Source organism: Chiroxiphia lanceolata, chromosome 1, assembly GCF_009829145.1.
Source record: "Chiroxiphia lanceolata isolate bChiLan1 chromosome 1, bChiLan1.pri, whole genome shotgun sequence".
In the NCBI taxonomy this organism is placed as follows: domain Eukaryota; kingdom Metazoa; phylum Chordata; class Aves; order Passeriformes; family Pipridae; genus Chiroxiphia; species Chiroxiphia lanceolata.
Window position 1 is genome coordinate 12,213,702 of NC_045637.1, and position 18,219 is coordinate 12,231,920.

Below are 18,219 nucleotides of genomic sequence, written 5' to 3' on the forward strand. Positions count from 1 at the left end.
AGTTACCTACAGCATGTCAGAGCAAGTGAACACCACTTCTATGTACCTACTTGTCTCTGCATGCGGATATATATAAAAAAAGTCAGTACTTTTATATATATATATGTGAAAACATGCATATTTAGAGCAATGAGCACAGGCTTAAAGATGCAATATCCTGAAGCTATAAAAGAAAATGGCAAAAAAACCCCCAAACCAACAAAATTTCATCATCTGTTCCTAATGAACCTCATCTTCTTATGCAGTAAAACCTCTGTGGCATAGACTAGTATTTGTGGATAAAATTCAGCAGATCTTCTCTTTCTCTGCTCCAAGCTCATTTGTACATCCTCTGTGTACGTGGCATTTGTGAACAGGAGGTGCAGGCCTCACCCAGATATCCTACGGAGCCATTCCTTCGGCCAGGCTCCTGCCTGGGGTAGAAAGCTGCCTACAGGTACATCCTGCTAGTCCTGCTCAGCCACCCCAGCAGGAAATTTCACAGGCTCCCGTGTTGTGGCTGGCATGTCCTTACTGTCATTCATGGATACTGAGGAGTTAAAAATACATCTCTTTGTTTGAAGCATCACACTGGGTTTTTTAACACGGATATTAATTTGGGGTTTTAATTCTCTGACCGTCTTACTAACTAAAGCTCCATACCTAGTGGCTTGACTTCACTCAATATGCCATCACATGTTTTTTTCTGGTAGGAAGCCTTCATGTGAGCAAAGCTTGTCCCAGGTACTCTGGAATGTGGGGGGTTTGGTGATGGTCTCACACGTTGCCCTGCTGACTGTCTGCAGTGACATGCCTAGGGACAGACTCTTACATGAACTGCAGTGCCTTTGGTCACCCTGCTAGAAATTCCAGTGCATATTTGGACCATGGTGCAAAGGCAACAAGGTCTAAGTCAGGAATAGGAGAGGGCTGTCAGCAGAGACTTTTTGAGCAAGTGCTATGCAAATGCTAGGGAGGGCATGTAGTAATCCCTCCATCCCTAACCCAGCTTTGAACTCTGAGTGGTTACAGATTTGGTCATGTGAGTGAAATTCAAGGTAAAATGCCATTTTCTCTCTGGTCACCAGGGATACTGCAGTTGCTTATAGTTCTTTACTGATATATATGTGCATATATATATATTTAATTTGTCAATATTTTTCTTTTCCGGTTTATGCTGCCTGTTGCTAGAGACATGTGGAATGTTAATTGTACTGCATATGGGTCTCTCCCCACCCCACCCTTGTGTCTTTTCCTCTCCCCTTTCCTTTCTCTGTTCCTTTTGTCTCTCACAGCAGTCTGAACAGCGTTAACAGTAGTGATTCCCGGTCCAGTGGCTCGCACTCGCACTCACCTAGTTCACACTATCGCTATCGCAGCTCCAATCTGCCTCAGCAGGCACCCATGAGGCTGTCCAGTGTGTCCTCCCATGATTCTGGATTCATGTCCCAGGATGCTTTCCAGTCCAAATCGCCATCCCCCATGCCACCAGAAGCACCTAACCAGGTACGTGCAAGCATGAGAACAAAAACCTGAGTGTGAGCTGGACTCTTTAAATTGGCTCACCTTTCACAGAAAGAATCTGGTGTGGTTTTGGGGTACCTTGGAGTCAGTTTAAACAGTGAGAGTAAGGTTTGTGTCACTACACTTCATTCAGCTAAAAGTTGGGCCTCTAGCTTGAGCGATTTATGCTGCTTTTGCAGTTAGCACTGAAGAAAAGGATGAGTCACTCTTGGGGGATTTAGTTTTCCTGATGGCCCTGGAGGGAGCCCAGATGCCTATTTTTCAGATACGTACAGAAGAGAAAGAACAACAAGTCTCACCTTCCAGGGGGGAATAATACTCACTTTACCCGCTGAGGTTAGCAGTTAATATCCTGCAAAGATTGCAAGTTGTTAATATGTGGTGGCTGTTTACTGTTTAATGGCAAATATTGATACCAGAACAGCCTTTTGACAGCCATAGTACTGGTAATGGTGGCTTTGACATCAGAGAGACTTCTTTTATTCCTCCCCTGCAAAGGGTCTGGGATACTCAAAATGCTGTCAGCATTATCACACAGAACTGGCTTTGCCATTTTTTATTACATCCATTTCTGTGGATAGGCTTGCTCTTTTGGGTTCTCAGTTGAGCACCTTGCAGAAATAAGGTTTCTGCATGAAAACGAGAGGTATTTTTAATTCTTTATGGAACTCATAAGAAATGAGTGTTTGTGTAGTCATATATGGTAACATCCTAAACACAGTAAAGCTAAGAGGATTTCACTATCAATATAGGCAAAATTTTTCCAGAGCATTTTTGGGTCTGCAGAAGGAAGTTGCTGCTCTATTTCTTCATGGCATCATTCCTCTAAAAACTAGCTGGCCACCTGCAGGCAGAGCTTTGCAATGCTCCAAGGCCTCTATCTTCCAGCACCTGAATTTTCTGCTGTTTTGTTTGGGTTTTTTAACAAACCACACAGCAGCTGCAGTATTTTTTAAACAAGGCTGAATTACCATCTCATGTTATAAATCCCATCATAAATCTTAGTCACAAACCAAAGTGGACCTCATATCCTGTTGTTCAGTATTACTCATTTTAATACACCCTGAGGTCACTGGAGAAGATTGTCTTTTACTTTAAGAAATGTTGTTGCACTCCTTTTCATATGTTGGGGAGTAGATAGTTCTGTAGGCATGGTTGGGGAGTTTTAATCCTCACAGTCAACAAGCAGCAAGTGTTAGTGATTTCCAAGTGTCACCTGCCCATATAGACTACTCCTAGATCACCTGTGATAGCACACAGCCCCTTACTTTCGCAAGACATTTAGTGAGTGGAACCCCTAATGAAATTTTAAGGTATCATCCAAAATAAAACTGGTTCATTTAGGCTTGGAACACATTCTCAAGGGAAGCTCAACCGTTTTTAAATATATTTGCCTCTTTCATTTTAATGATGATGATCATTTTCAAATGATACCTCTTCTGCACTGTCCCCAGTCTGGACACATGAGCTTTTTTTTATAGGTGACATCCTGAAGAACTTTGTGCACACTAATAAAATGAATGTTTTGTTTAGATTGGCTATGGCTAACCTAAGTGAAATGCAAAAAAAGTAAATGAGCAATAATAAAGTAAACTGGAATAGTAACAAGGTAAGGAAATTAACTTTTAAGATACATACATCAGTTACACATGCCAGCATCATCTTTGGTTTTCATAGTATCCACTGCACCTGCATAAAAGGGCAGTAATCCACATGATGATGCTGTGTTTGCAGATGAGGATGTCACTTTGCAATTGCTCTTAGCATGGAAAAAACCTCAACATCTCTCTTTGCAAGTTCCCCTGTTAAGCAGAGGAGAGAACTTAGGCTGGTATCAGGTGGCAGAACATCCTGAAAGTTGATGGGAGTCACACTGATTTACACCATCTAAGTTCATGTGCTTTCACTTCATTTTAGAAACTGTCCATAAAGTTGCAAACTGATCCAAACATCACTTGAGCTATTCATGAGCTCTAGAAGGCTGCAGCAGTGTGACAAGTGTAGTGTGTTGGTATAACAAATAGGTATGTGCTCTGTATGTCTCTGGCTCTGTATACCTTTACACAGAGGAAAAGGTAACAGATCATTGCCTGGCCGCTTCATCTTTGCTTAAGTGTCTTGCTTTGTATGTTCAGCACTAAGTAAATCATGTGTGTTGTGCTGACAGATGATTGTGACTGTGAGCTTACCGAGGAGCTGTTCAGTTTACAGCGTTATCCTGTGTTGTGTGTCTCTAACCAACTGACAGATCTCCGTGTGGTTGTGCTTGGAGGCTCCGTGGCGGGTGGGGAGGAGCAGCAGCTGCTGCTGTTCCTGGAACACTGATGTCATTGTTTCTAGTAGTGACACTGAGAAGGCAGAAAAGCAAGCTCTGGAACCAACAAAGGAAATTAAAAACCGTATATCTTGTGCAGGTGGACACTTGCTGATGTTTGCTAGCTACATGCTGTGGCATCTGCTGGATCAACAAAGCCCTTTTTCTTTCTATAATAAGAAAAAAGAAGTAGAAGGGACTACATAAAATTCCCATATTATAGAACTGGGAATATATGAGCTATGAGAAGCTTTTATGTGCTTCCCTACATTTTATACAAGCAAGTGTCACTGAAAATTAAACTGAATTTCCTCAAAAACACAAATGGGGGTGGGAGGTTGGTGGGAATCTCAAACAAGGAGTAACTAGAGATTTAAACAAGATACAGACTATACCAGAGGAGAGATGACTGACGAAATGAAGACTGCTTTCCAGCCTGTAGTTGCTGAGTAGTAAGTGTTTGCAGTTATCACATTCTACATAGAAGATAGGAAAAAGAGCAATTATCAAACCAGACACTGCCTTTTCACTGGTTTAGGAGGATCTCTTTTCTGCAGCATTGCTCTTAGTATCCCTGGCAGCAGAAGTGTTAACCTGTAGCACGTAGCTATACATGTGGGAAGGTCGCTGTAAAATACTTTAATTGTAATTATGCAAGTATGTTTGGGTGTAGCTCAGCACATCCTGTGATGGGAAAGCATCACAGGTCTCTTTCTGGAGTGGAACAGTTTCTCTAAATGCCAGATGTGAGATCAGTCATGGCCAATGTTGCCCATGGCACATACTGACCCCAAACAAAGTCTTTCTGACAGACCTGCTGCTGGGAACAGCAGACCAAGAGTGGCTCTTGGGTGAACACTGGACATGGCTGGTGCTGCTAAACCCACACATTGTCCTGTGTAGTAGACAAACTGAGGTCTTGGGAGTATCTGTGGTGAAATAATATGGTAGAAGTATAGTTATGTTTGATTCAGGGGGATGATTTTAGAAGGATCCACTGGATTTGGAGTGAACATGCATAGGGGAAGCACTTGAATTCAACTTGCAGTTGAATTTCATAGGTTGCTTAGACTTTGTGGGGATGAAAGCAAAGGGACAGAAAGAACCAGGTAAGAAGATAAAAATGTTGATGTGCTGTCAAAGAGCAGAGAGATAAGTCTTTAGTGTGAGAATACGCTGGAAATGGCTTTCCCTAAACACTGAAGTAGAGGAAAACTGAATGTGAACTTGCTTTTGCAAGCTGGAAAGATTCTGCTTTTGAGGAGATTCCATCACTTGAAATAGCTTAAAGTTAGAATAGGGGAAGTACATTGTTACAACTATTCAGTTTTCTATTTAAATTAAGAAATGCTCCCAAATAATAATTAAAAAATCCAGAAAAAAACCAAAAAAAAAAACAAACAAAAAAACCTCCAAACCCAAAAAACAACTCCAAACTGAAACTCATCTGTTAAGTTTTCACCAGGAATTTGTTTCTCCTAAACTTCCTTTTCTAAGTTATGTTTCCCAGCAGTTTATCCCTGACTAGAAAGAAGGGTTAGTAGAGACAGGTTCCTGGAAGTGAGAGGTGGTGACCTTGAGTCACTATCTAAAACCTTTTGAAAAGTAGCTGAGACCATTTTCCACTGACTGTAGAGGACATTGTCATTAGGATTTGATCTTCTGGGAAACCCTTGTCTGGGAAGCTCTGTCTCATAATTGGGAAAGGGAAGGGGTTAAGAAAGGTGTGAAAGGATGCAAGATAACCATAGTCCTTTAATAGGTTAGTAGGACAGCAGATGGAAAATATAATTGCACAGTCCAACAGCCCAAAATACAGCTCTGGTTTTTTTATATGCTTGCTGGAACTTATACATACCCCATCAAGCAGCAGGATGCTATCCAAGAACAAGCCATGGCACAACGTCTGAGAGACCAGACATCAAGCTACACTGCATGTTGCTGTGCAGAGCACAGTTTTAGCTTTCTGCTGATACTCCTAACTTTTAGCTTTTTCTCAGAAGAGCAGAACCACCATTATTGCAGCTATGGGGAAAAGAAAAAAATCTCCCGGGGTTAAAATAGCTAAAATTAAAGAACTGATTTTAAAACTGATTCACATGAAACAATCATTTTAAAAAAAATAATTAGTAAAACAAATTCAAAAAATCTGATAGTCAAATTTCTCACACTACGGGGTGTGGAGTAGAAATTGCTCTGCCCAGTGTTGGCCAGTGCGTGTGCTCGCAGGAGTGCATGTGCCAGAGGGTGTGCATCTAAAACAAGCACTTGTTTGGGGACTTTTTGCCCAAGCAGTAACTGTATAGTTTCTGTTTTCAGTCCCTCATGTACTTTCTGCTATGAAATGAAGAGTGGTATGTGCTTCCCACACCTTCATCTAAACATTCGGGAGTGGCTCTGCAGTCTCATCCAGAGAGCCTTTGACCTGCTGCCAGTCATGTTTTCCTTACGTTTTTCCTTCAGTAATTCAGTATTCTTCTGCCTCCCTCTCCATTGTTTGCTCACTGTTGTAATGCTTTTTAGCAAGACCAGAGGCTCACCTTCTCTGTACCATGCAAGTTACTGAAGGTGAGGAGACTCTTCTTCTGTACCACCACATCTTGCATTTCCTTCGTCTACCAGGGTGTTTTCCCCATGGCATCTTGGTTCAGCCTTTGTCTGGCTTTTCCTGCTGAAAATGGACACACTGAGTTAGTGGGAGAGTCCTTTTTGTCTTCTTTTTTTTTCACCTTGAAGTAGTCACTTTATTGCAAAAATAAGTTCATCAGTTCTAGTCTTTTTTCCCCCCATACACCAAGTAAATTGAACAATTCTTTGCATCTTGAGAATTTCCATTTTTGACCTTTTTCTGTCTGTTTGCTGCATGCATCTTTGTTGCTAATAAACCTCATTTATGGGCCATTTTTACCATTACTTGACATAATCTTGTGAAATTTCTGTCTTGTAAACACAAATAGTCTTATCAGGTGTAAATTCCAAATTCTTACTTGTCCCCATTGAGGCATCTGCAGAAAACAATGTGGCATGAGGGATACCATGCTTGTAGCTCAGACTCTTCACTGTCTGTCCTGCCATGTGCAGAGTATGCAGACCCAGGAGGGTCATTCAGGCTATTAAAAAAGAATTTTCTGTAATTACTTTTTTCTCTCTTCTTTTTTTTTCCTGGTCAAACCAGAACATTAATGTGAGTATTCTCATGGGATTTCTTTTCTGAGGTACCTGGAACATCAGGCAGAAGTCTGGAGTTTTAGTGTAAAAGCTAATTTTCTATAATGTATTTTTCTCTAAGGATAGAAGCAATAGGATCATCTCCGTTTAGTGCACCGTGGTTATGTCTGATGGTGGAGTCAACTACAGCTCATGTTTGTTGATATTCTTATTTTAGAGGCTTTTCTCCTGTAAAAGGAGTTGCATTAAATCAAGAATGTGACCAGTTCCACAAAACATGAAGCCACTGCATCATCAGATGCCCCACTGCACACTCTTCACTGCTCTCCTTAACAGTCATTTGTTGCAATTTCTTCTGATCTTACCTTCACCTCAGCTCTTACTGCACCTTGAATACAAGCCTTGTTAGCTGAGCATACTTGTACCCTGCGCACATTTGACAGGTCACCCGCAGATCTGATCCCATGTCAGCATAGATGGGATGTGTTATTTTTATAAAATGGTCCATCACACTACATGCTTTCTAAAAAATTTTAAAGAGCCTTTGCAAAATTTCACTAAAATCACAGTTTGCTAGTAAGTTCAAGATGCTGATACTGTGTTTTCTCAGCAGCCCTACTAGCCTTCACCAAAATCCGTATGGTGACAGTGTTCCATCTCAGAGACCTACATCTCCTTTTACCCAGGCAATTGGCTGTACATTTCTCATATGTAGCTTCTGGTGAGCAGTGAAACACCCTGTGTCCTCTACAGTGCCTCTTATCCATCTGTCTTTTTATTGCAAACTCACCCCAGATCTCACCTGACGTTAACTGATGAAATTTTATTTCAAGTGAGATTTCCCTTTTTCTTCAACATCTTAAAATCTATGGCTTTGCTACGCAAACCTGATACAAGAGTGCATTCTCTCTGTTGTCGTAAAACGGCAGGGATATCCTTAGATAGACTTGTTTCCCAGATCCTGGGCTACTAAAGGGTGAATTAATCTTGGTAGTCTTGAATTTCATGACAGTGAATAGAGCTCTCCACTGCCCTGGCAACTCTTCCAGTATTCTTGACTGTTTCCAAGCACTCGGTTGGACCTGGACACACACGCTTACGGAGCAGGATGCTCTTCAAGGGGGAGCTTTAGAAGAGCACTGTAGTAGGCAAAGTGGTCCCCTTGGCCTGCCTGTGGTTGAATTAGAGTCTGTTGTAGAGGTCTTAAGCAGCAAATGTACATAAAGGCATGCACTGAAAATTGGAGGAGAAGTTCCTACCTAGAAGCAAAATGTTTGATATGTTCAATGGGCACTTTTATGTCTTGCATTTTCCTTTGCTCTCCATCCAAGCCCCTGGTATTTTCTGGCTCTGCTGTTAAGAGAAAGCAGGTGGCAAGTACATGCCACCATTTCTGCACACAGCAGAGCACATGTACCTTCACACTGGCTGCTGGGCATAAAGGTTTGAGTGAGAGTGTATGCATTTGGTGTATGCATCCTACCTACATGCATACAAGTTATGCACTTTGGAAAACTCCAGTTTGGTAAGTATTACTTAACTTTCTCTATTCCATAATATTTGAACTCAGATGAGCTTTTCACAAGCACTTTTGCAGATCAGAATATCCAAGAACTTGTGAATGTAAGTGATGTTTGCTACTCCATGTTTTAAATCTAAACTTTGTGTCTTTGAAGTACTGATGATCTGCTTTCCTGTATAAATCAGTTGTCTCAGTATATTGCATGTTTGGACCACAGGTGCCCTCAGCTCCCTCAGCTTCTTGCTGTGAGACAGCTAACAGAATTGAGATGCTGAAATTGCAATGAGGAGTTGAGATCACTGCCTCAGTTTCCTCATTCCTAAGCGGTGTGGCAAGTTCTCGCATTAAGCAAGTGGCTTATTTTGTTTCTCATAGATTTCCTGAACATTAGGAATGGTTTTGAGCGGTTTCTAATTAATTCTTAAAACCCTAACCCTTTGCTTCTCTCATCCCTCCCTCTCTCCTGTGTGTCTCTGTGTATGTGCTTTTTGTCTTTTTCTTTCTGTTTGTGATTTTTTTTTTTCCTTTTTTGGTGGCTTGTGTATCCTTTCCCTGCATTGCGGTGCTGTTTTACGCTGCAGAATTCGTCCAGCTCTGCCTCTTCAGAAGCCTCTGAAACCTGCCAGTCAGTGAGCGAGTGCAGTTCCCCCACCTCAGTCAGCTCAGGCTCCACCATGGGGGCTTGGGCCTCCACAGATAAGGTGAAAAACTTCATCTCCAACACATACAAACCTACTAGCTCGTTATCCAAACCCTGCAACATTGGACAAAAAACAATGCATGGGATGCAGCCAGGATTCCTCTTTTTGAAGATGAGAATAGGAACTGTTGCACTCTCCTTTAGGAATTAATCTATTTGAATAGACCACACTTTCCTTTAAACTCGCTTATAGGAGAAGCTACAAATTCGGCATTTTACAGAGGTAATTTTCCAAGAAAAGCTCATTGTCCACCTTTGCTACTCGAAGAGATTGTGTAACGCTGCCCAAAGCCAGCTGGTTGCCTGACAAAGAGCTTCTTGCCCAAGTTGTGCTGTTTGTGGCTTCTCCCCTCTCTCCCATTAGGTAGCACACATTACACTAATTGGGATTGTGTTTTGACCAAAAAGGAAGACAAAACACACATTGTTGGAATAAATGAAGTGGGATACACTCTGAACTGGGGGAGGAAGTGAGAGCGGTCTCCATTCTCATCTGGTAAATCCTCGCTGTTGGTTTTTGTTCCATATCATCACACAGAACATGCCATGTTTGAAGGCTGTATGCTTTTCCTCTCTGTCCAGCTACACAGACTAAATGCCACCAATGCAAATGCCTCCAGGATTGGAAAAGTTTTGTTCTATGTCTGCAGTCTGCAGGGTTCCTAAATTGCAAAGGCTTTTTCACGGTATGCTGCTTTCATGGACAGAAGGCAAAGCTGCTCAGCCGGGAGACAATGACCACTAGATTGATGCCTGAAATTTGTTATACCAGATAACAATTTTCAAGCAATCTTGCTTCTGAACCAAGCATTGTGTCAATTTTCTGTTTTTTGTTTGCAGTAGAGTTAAGAGTTTTCTTTCTTTTGTTTTAAGACACAGAAGTTTTCTCCCTACAACATCAGTCACAGTGTATTTTCGTATTCATTCTGTTTATATTAATTTCTCTGTTTTTGTTTTTTTTTATTTGTTTCGTTTCCAGTTGTCTAATGGGTTTTATCACTGTAGTTTATCAAGTGACCCATCCGTAGCTTCAGTTGGTGCAGGTCCTTTCCCTCATTTCCCGCCTGTCTCCCGCGCGTGGACTCGGGCTCCCTCAGCCCTCCTTCCAGACTACGTTCATTATTACACCATTGGGCCAGGCATGTTTCCATCATCTAAGATCCCTAGCTGGAAGGTTTGTGTTCCTTTTGTTGTGGCAGTCCTCACCTGCTCATACCAACAGCATGCACACGGCAGTTGTTGCTACCTTTTGGTCCATGTAATTACTGGTTGATTTGCTCTGTTTAATATCACTCTGAATGGGTACTGCATGGGGAAAATCGGAGAGCTAAATTCCGGCAGGGGGTGTTTCTCAATGACCTTTTCTGTTCTGGCACTGACTAAAGCGTATTAAAGCTGACAATGTGTAGGTAGGAAGGAATAGTTTAACTCTGGAACGTTGGTGAAAGCACACTGGGCTCTATTCAGCGAGAAAAGCTTGTTTAGCTCTGTCAGAGCTCTCACTTGAGCACGGAAAGGCAGGCTTGGCATCCAGTTGGCTTAGTTTAGTGAGGCCACATTGAAGACACCAGTGTTCTCCCTGTGGTGGTTGGGCTGGGCCCCCACCTTGGCCATGGGCAGGCACACTCCAAGATCCAGCTGGAGTGGTTTAAGAAGGTGCTCAGCACCAGGGAAACCCAAGTGATGACTGAAGCTGTCCCAGCTTTATTGCCACAAACTGGAAGTGATCACCCAGCTCGTTTTGTTCTCTTAGTGGAGACCACTGAAAGAGAGTGCAGTAGCTTCTTTGAGTTGCTCCAGCTGGATCTGCAGGGATCTTCTTTGGCACTAAAACATCTCTGTTCTGCCAGAGTCTTGACTTTCATCCTTGCCAGGTCATTCCCCTGGGAGACTCTGCCCCAGAGCAAGGAGAGAAGGTCTCTTCTCTGTTGCCCTGAATCCTCACAAGGTTGATGTGCAGTTGACAGTAGCTATGCAGGATTTAAGTGCCTGTGGATGGTTGTGTAATACTGCCTATGCACCACGGGACCTGCTTATACATCTAAATTGAGATATCTTGTTACAGATCCCCCTACTCTCTCTCTCCAGCAGCTGGAGACTGTTGAGATACAGGGTGGGCACAGTGGTCCTGGGGCTTCAGGGTCATTAGCTGTGTCTGTGCTAGAAGCACTCTGCCAGTATATTTGACAGCAAAATACTTAGAGCAGAGACACAGATGTTAAGGTAAAGCAGAGTTTCATATGTGTTAATAAAACCAAAATACCTGTTTGTGCAAGGGTGTCTGTCACTTCAGCTGCCGTGCACTTCTCATATGTTGGACTGAGTCACATGTCAGTAAAAATCCAAAATGTGGTCTTGGCCCATTATTAATTGTGAATTGGAAGGCTGTGGGAAGCTGCCCAGCAGGCAGCTGGGGGGGTGTGGGGCCCATTCTCATGCAGAATTTGTTTCTTTTATTTTTAAAGCAGCCCCTGTCTCAGTAAAGGAAAACTCTCTTAGGATTGGGATTGCCCTTGCAGCAGCTGGTGTTTGGGGAGCTACTGCTTAGCAGTGGTTCTGCCTCCCAGCACAGGACATAGATCAGTCCTGCTCTTTGTGTGCAATGTGTGGGTTCTGGACACCCTCAGGACTTTGCTTAATAGAGCCCTGAGTGAATACTGTCTTCACTGAGGAATTTCTGTTTCAAATTTAGTACCAGTAGTTCAGAGTAAAGTTAGTCTTTCCTTGGTACAGATCATCATTACAAACTCAATTTTGGCTATTAAGTAAACTGAGAGATTACTCAGAGTAACTTCCTCCTCTAATGTGTATCAAAAATCTGTTCAAGCCTAATTTTTCAGACCTAAAGACATGCATAACAGCACGTAATACTAGAATTTGTGTACATCTAGAGCAGTTACATTGGTGATTGAACATGCATGTGTATTTTCTGCTATATGCAAGTGATTTTTGTACTTGAAATTCTGAAAATGTAGGCTTTACCACAACAGAATTTCATTTAGTATGACTGTAGTATCAAAATGTTAAATATCTTCATATAAGAACATTTAGGTAGAATAGGAAATTTAGATTCCCTTTAATAAAGGAAATAGATTTTATAAATGAAGATTTTTAATATCCTTAAAATTAATTTATTCCTCACCTGATTCAGAAAGGCATATGCAGTTTGGTACATAATCTGGTGCATTAAAATTGTCCTTTTGCGTAGTTTCACATGTAATTAAAGCACGATTACTGATGGAAGCTGTCACTAACAAGTGCGTTTCCTTAGGACTGGGCCAAGCCAGGCCCGTATGATCAGCCGATGGTGAACACGTTGCAACGTCGCAAAGAGAAGCGCGAACCAGATCTCAATGGAGGAGCTCAGAGCGGGGCCCCTGTGACCCCTGACGAGGCCCAGAGACCTCGGAGCATGACGGTCTCAGCTGCCACAAGGGTGAAGCTCTAATTTCAAATACAATGCTTGGTGCAAGGGAAACGGATGTGCTGGCTCCTGCCAGTACTCCCGATGTGCTTTATGCTGGCGCATGTTCACCCAGGAAGGGGTACTGCTGTGGTGGTGGTGTGGTCAGTGGGAATCCTGTGGGCGTGAGGGAATGCACTGTTGGGTGTTAGCATTTGTAGGGCAACGTCCTCCAAAGAGGCGTCTGTTTCTTAGCCCAAGTAAATGGTTGGACACAGTCTGTTGGGTTGTGATGGTGACAAGCTCTTCTGGGGAGGAGGGGCAGCTAAACATGGGTGAAGGTGACAGGCGTAACGAGTCTCTTTCTGTGTGTAAGCAGCAGGGTGAGGAGATGGAGGCCTGTGAGGAGCTGGCACTGGCTCTGTCGAGGGGACTGCAGCTGGACACCCAGAGGAGCAGTCGGGATTCCTTGCAGTGCTCCAGCGGCTACAGCACCCAGACAACAACTCCGTGCTGTTCAGAGGACACGATCCCATCTCAAGGTACCCATCCAAGAGATGTTCCTTTTTAGAGCATTCCCACCTGGCCATCATACACTCACCCCATGGTGCCAAGGAGCTCTATTCCAGCAGCTTTGTCATCAGCTGGGGAGAAAGGCTGAACATTCTGCTGTGAAGTTTTTTCCAGCTTGAAATGCTGCCTGGATTTATTAACTACAAAAAATCTGGATTGCTTCATAGTGTACTGAACGATTGTATTTTCTTGTACATTACTCAAATGAGTTTCAGGTTAAGGATGCCACCATTTTGAAGAAGGTCCTGAAATTAAATTTGATAGGTTGAGTGGAATGACACTGGTACTGCATCATACACTTCTTGTGGTAGTAGTGTCCTTTGTGAGCTATTGTCTCAGCAAATACACACTCAGGAGCTTTGCTTTCGTGTTCCATCAGCACTCTGAATCTGCTTTGGTTTCTCTTTGTGACCTTTTATTTCCTGCCTAAACAGAAGTTTTGTAATTGGAAAAAGAATCCATTGGAGACTGTAATTTGGGTGTAGCTGGGAGGCGGCAGTAAGGTGTTGGGTTTTGTACCCTGTTTCAGAACCAGCAGCAACCTGAGAGGGAAGGATTTTGGTGTTTGCAGTTCAAACCTTCCTTGTTTGCTCAGCTGCAGTGGTTGTGCTGTGCAGTCACAGGAGGCAGCAGGGCTTGCGGAGGGCCAAGCTTGGCTCAGCACTTAGGTGAAGAGGAAGGAACTTGATGCAATTATTAAAGCTGAGGCTGAGTTTTCAGAGCTGATAGCTGGGGTTTACTTTGTAAAATAAGCACATTTGCTGCTGAAATCACTGGTACACAGTCCCATGAGCCCCACTTGCCTAATCGAAAGTACATTTTGTAAGTGGTGTATATGGCTTGTAGGATGCTGGTTTTGGCATGTTCATGCTGGCAACAGATACTGAGTCTTTGTTACTTAATTAGTTTGGAGAAGGGACTGAGTGTGTACAGTTCTCGTTTTCTTTCACAAGAGCCATAGGCACCCTGCAGCTGTAGGGTCATTCTGCTGTGGTGCTTTCAGTCATACGATCTGTGGATCTTGGCCACAGGAACCTCAGGCTTTCTTCCTCCTGAAGGTGAAACCACTCTTAATGCTTATTGATCTCCAGGCTTTTTTGGTTATATATACACACTTTAGACTTACTGACGTGACTCAGCTCTCTGCTCCAGTGTGTTCCTAACTCTGTCTTTTGGCATCAGTTTCAGATTATGATTATTTCTCTGTGAGTGGTGACCAGGAGGCAGAACAACAAGAGTTTGACAAATCTTCCACCATCCCAAGAAACAGTGACATTAGCCAGTCCTATCGCAGAATGTTTCAAACCAAGCGTCCTGCTTCCACCGCAGGTCTGCCAACCACGCTGGGACCGGTCATCGTCACCCCCGGCGTCGCCACCATCCGACGGACCCCTTCCACCAAGCCTTCCGTCCGACGCGGCACCATCGGGGGAGGGCCCATTCCCATCAAGACGCCAGTGATTCCTGTCAAAACGCCAACTGTCCCCGACATCCCGGGCGGACTGCCTGGCGCCCTCGCTGGGACTGAAGAGTGTCCCGAGCAAAGTCCAGAGACTCCGGCGGCAGGAGATGGTGGGCAAGGTGTGACCAGCGTGCCCTCGTGGAGCGGACAAGCGTCTGTCAACCCTCCGTCATCCAACCAGAAACTGAGCGTGGCCGAGGAGCAGAGGCAGGTGGTTCCTGAGAGCGAGGGGGAGGAAAGCGAGCGGGATGGGGTCGGCACCCTGGCGCCTGTGGGCCAGGCGGAGCTGGATCCCGGGGAGCTGAGCCCTGGGGACGCCCCGCAGGGTGAGGATATGCTGAACGCCATCCGGCGCGGTGTCAAACTGAAGAAGACAACCACGAATGATCGCTCAGCACCTCGTATTTCCTAGGAGTGAGGAAGCTGCCAGAGTACCAGACGCCGAGAAGGAACTGTGAGGAAACCAATTTGTCTCTACTCATTCCAATCTGTAATCAGTGATTTTTTTTTAAGATACTCGGTAACAGACAGTCTGAAAGTACTCTAAAAGAGAAAACAAAAGAGCATAATAAGGCATAATCTTCACTGGTGTTTTAATTTGTAAATATCAATGATTTTGTTTTCTTGCATTTTTTTGATCTAAGTTACACTTTTAATTTTTTCTGAAGGTGCCAAATCCCATTTACCTTTTTTATAACTCTCTTTGTAAAGTTTTAAATCATAGGAGAAAAAAAAATGTCGAGTAGTTAACTTCAGCAAAGGGATTTAATGAAAATTTGGCTTTTTTGCAAGCTTTTGTAGAGCTCCTTGTAATAGTGAGGTTAAAAAAACAAAACAGTGGGACTTCCTACAGTTTAAGTCAAGCTGTAAGGAATGAATCCTCAAATTTAAGTATTGAAAAAAAAAAGTTTGACAAGGAAGAATAAAAATTGACAATGAAAGCAATATATAATGCAAGGAAGAAACCTGCAGTTGGTAGAGTTATTGGGGGGGTAGTGGGGGGAGGGAGATGCCATCAAAATAGCAGATGCTGTTGCACAAAAGTAGCCTAGTAGGATGGATTACTAGTAGCTTCATGGTAAATGCATCAGAATAAGCCATATTGGATTGCAGTGTTTTGTTTCTGTAGGGTGTTTTAAGACTGGGTTTTTCCACATTTCTTTTTTGACTGCACAGCAACAACTCTCAGTCACATGCATGCAGCCTTTACTGTGTAGGCTTGGTTCTTCCACCTTCACGTTTCATTCTGCTCATCCTTCTGCTGAATACAAACCAGGACAACAGGCTTAAGGCAGTTACAAATGTGAAAACATTTTTAAAATGCAAGCAGGGAGTTCTTAGATATTATCAAAATGCCTTTTTCTGACTGTGCCCAGCAGGCTGGGCACTTTGGAAAGCCCAACTATTTTGAGAAAACACTTAAAATTGACAGGTGTAACCAGCTTGTGATCTAATAAACAGCGAATGTTTCTTTCCAATACAGGGGCTTGTTTTTCTTAACTTCTTTTAAATGGCAGTTGATTGGCTTTTCTTAAATACTGAAAAGAAAGGGGTGAGGGGTGGGGGGTGGGGAGAGATACTGGTTTTTTGATAATACTGGGAGTCTGACCACTATATTCTCTTTTTTTGTACTTTAAGTCATGTTTTTTGGAACGCTATTGATAGAATCATTAAGAGTTGGATTTTTTCCTTAAAGTAAAAGCAAGTTATTGCTTCAATACCCGTCTCCTAAAGCCAACAGAAATATGCCGACCCCTTGGCATGACACGTGTTCCCATCAGACAATCCAGAAGGATGCTGTCTGCCCACCCACAACAGACCCACGTGTGGATGGACACCAGACTTGCGGATCCAGGATTGTTTAAAAATGCACCAAATAATACAAATAAGGGGCTGGTTTCCACCACATGCTCTGCAGATTTCTGTTGGCTCTAGATTTGCCTACATGACCTCTTATGCTTTACTACATAAATGCATTGGATGTGAAACTTCTAGTAACTGTGTAGTCACTGTGTTCTATATGACATTTTACACTGCTGTGCTTGCTAACCTTTTTTTTTGTTATGGCTTAAAAGCAAAAAAAAGCATGATTCTTAGAAAATATTAAACCTTCCTTTCTTTGAAAAACAAGCTCCTTTTAACAGAATATAATAAACAGTAGTGCCTGTGGTGTAGCCCACCAATCTTGATACAGTAGCTGATGCATTGTGCAAATGAGGCTTTGAGATGGTTTTTGCATAAACAAAAACTGCTAGGAGATAATCTCAATAGTTAAAAGTGTTATTTAAACCTTTGAAATAAATGGATGTAACTGTACCCAAGTACAGCTTTTCACTTGTTTAGTTCTTAAACGTTAGTATAATCAGTAAAATTTAATATAAAATGTTGCCAAATTCAATGTAGAAAGAATGTGACAAAACACTTTGGATAGTTCTATTGTTTGTGTTTTTGCATATTGTAAAAGCAGTGTCACAGCTAAAAAATAAAATGTTTCTAATGGTAAATTATTGTGGTTTAGTTGCTAGTTTGTACTGAGAGTTGACCTCTCCCTGTGCAGTTTTTTGTTCTAAACTGGTATAAATAATTGCTGTAAGTGTGTCTCCCTTCTACATTGTAATGATTGCTTAAGCCTACATTATAAATAAAGAACTGCTAAAAAACTTCTGTATTTTGGTTCTTAAAGGCTTTCTGCTTCCAGACCATTGTATATCAATGGTGCCCTTCCTCAGACTTCTGCTTCCAGACCATTGTATATCAATGGTGCCCTTCCTCAGACTTCTCAGGATGGCACAGGTTCCATCTGCGTGTAATAGAAGCAACAGAGAATTAAAAAATAAGTAAATAAAATTGCATGTAGCTGTGTTTTACTGCACTGGCAGGGTAGTAGCAGGACAGAAGTGCAGTGCTAACAGTGAAAATTCCAGTGAAATAGAAACTGATGCCGTTTCTCTGCACCTCACTGTTCTTACCTGGCCAGGAAGCACAGATAACTCAGCATGTTTGTGCATCTGCTTCAGTGCTGGACCTCAGTTCCTTATGCCAGAGGAGGGAAATTGCTGCTGTCAGCACTGCCTGTGCTACAGCCAGAATTCATCAAACACACCACCAGCACCATCTCCCACAGGCCCCCAAGTGACTGAAGACAATTTTTAATTCACCTTTCCCAGCAACAAAGGCAGTGGGGAGGACGCTGCTCCCTCTTCCAGCTGCCACACAGTGGCCCAGTTTATTTCCTTGCCACTGTGATGGGTTCATTTTTCTCTAAAGGTTTCCATTTGTCACTGTGTTGGGTATGCATGGCCAGGTTTTGATGGCAGGGGTCTGCAGGGCTGGCTTCTCTGAGCAGCTGCCAGAAGCTTTCCCTGTGTCCAACAGAGCCCATGCCGGCCGGATCCAGGACAGACCCACTGCTGGCCAAGGCCGAGCCCATCAGTGACAGTGGTAGTGTCTCTAGATAACAGATTTAAGAAGGAGAAAAAGTTGCTGTGTCACTGCAACAGCAGTTGGAGGGTATGTGAGAGAAACAGCCCTGCAGACACCCAGGTCAGTGAGGAAGGAGACCAGTGGAGATTCC

At 43.0% G+C, this 18,219-nt stretch overlaps 1 protein-coding gene across 19 annotated transcripts in view; it reads left to right on the top strand.

Annotated features, from left to right (window-relative positions):
- Nucleotides 1-16,727, top strand: part of MTSS1 (MTSS I-BAR domain containing 1) — a 125,984-nt gene extending 109,257 nt beyond the window's left edge. For 3 of the 19 annotated variants that reach the window (XM_032703376.1, XM_032703127.1, XM_032703214.1), the window contains 6 exons: nt 1,275-1,485; nt 9,089-9,208; nt 10,187-10,381; nt 12,479-12,643; nt 12,990-13,152; nt 14,366-16,727. In XM_032703376.1, coding sequence (XP_032559267.1) covers nt 1,275-1,485; nt 9,089-9,208; nt 10,187-10,381; nt 12,479-12,643; nt 12,990-13,152; nt 14,366-15,057 — 1,546 coding nt within the window. In that variant the 3' untranslated portion in view covers nt 15,058-16,727. The remainder of the gene's footprint in view (nt 1-1,274; nt 1,486-9,088; nt 9,209-10,186; nt 10,382-12,478; nt 12,644-12,989; nt 13,153-14,365) is intronic. The other 16 variants (XM_032703890.1, XM_032704060.1, XM_032703539.1 and 13 more) reach the window with 12 other exon arrangements.
- Nucleotides 16,728-18,219: the final 1,492 nt, after the last annotated feature.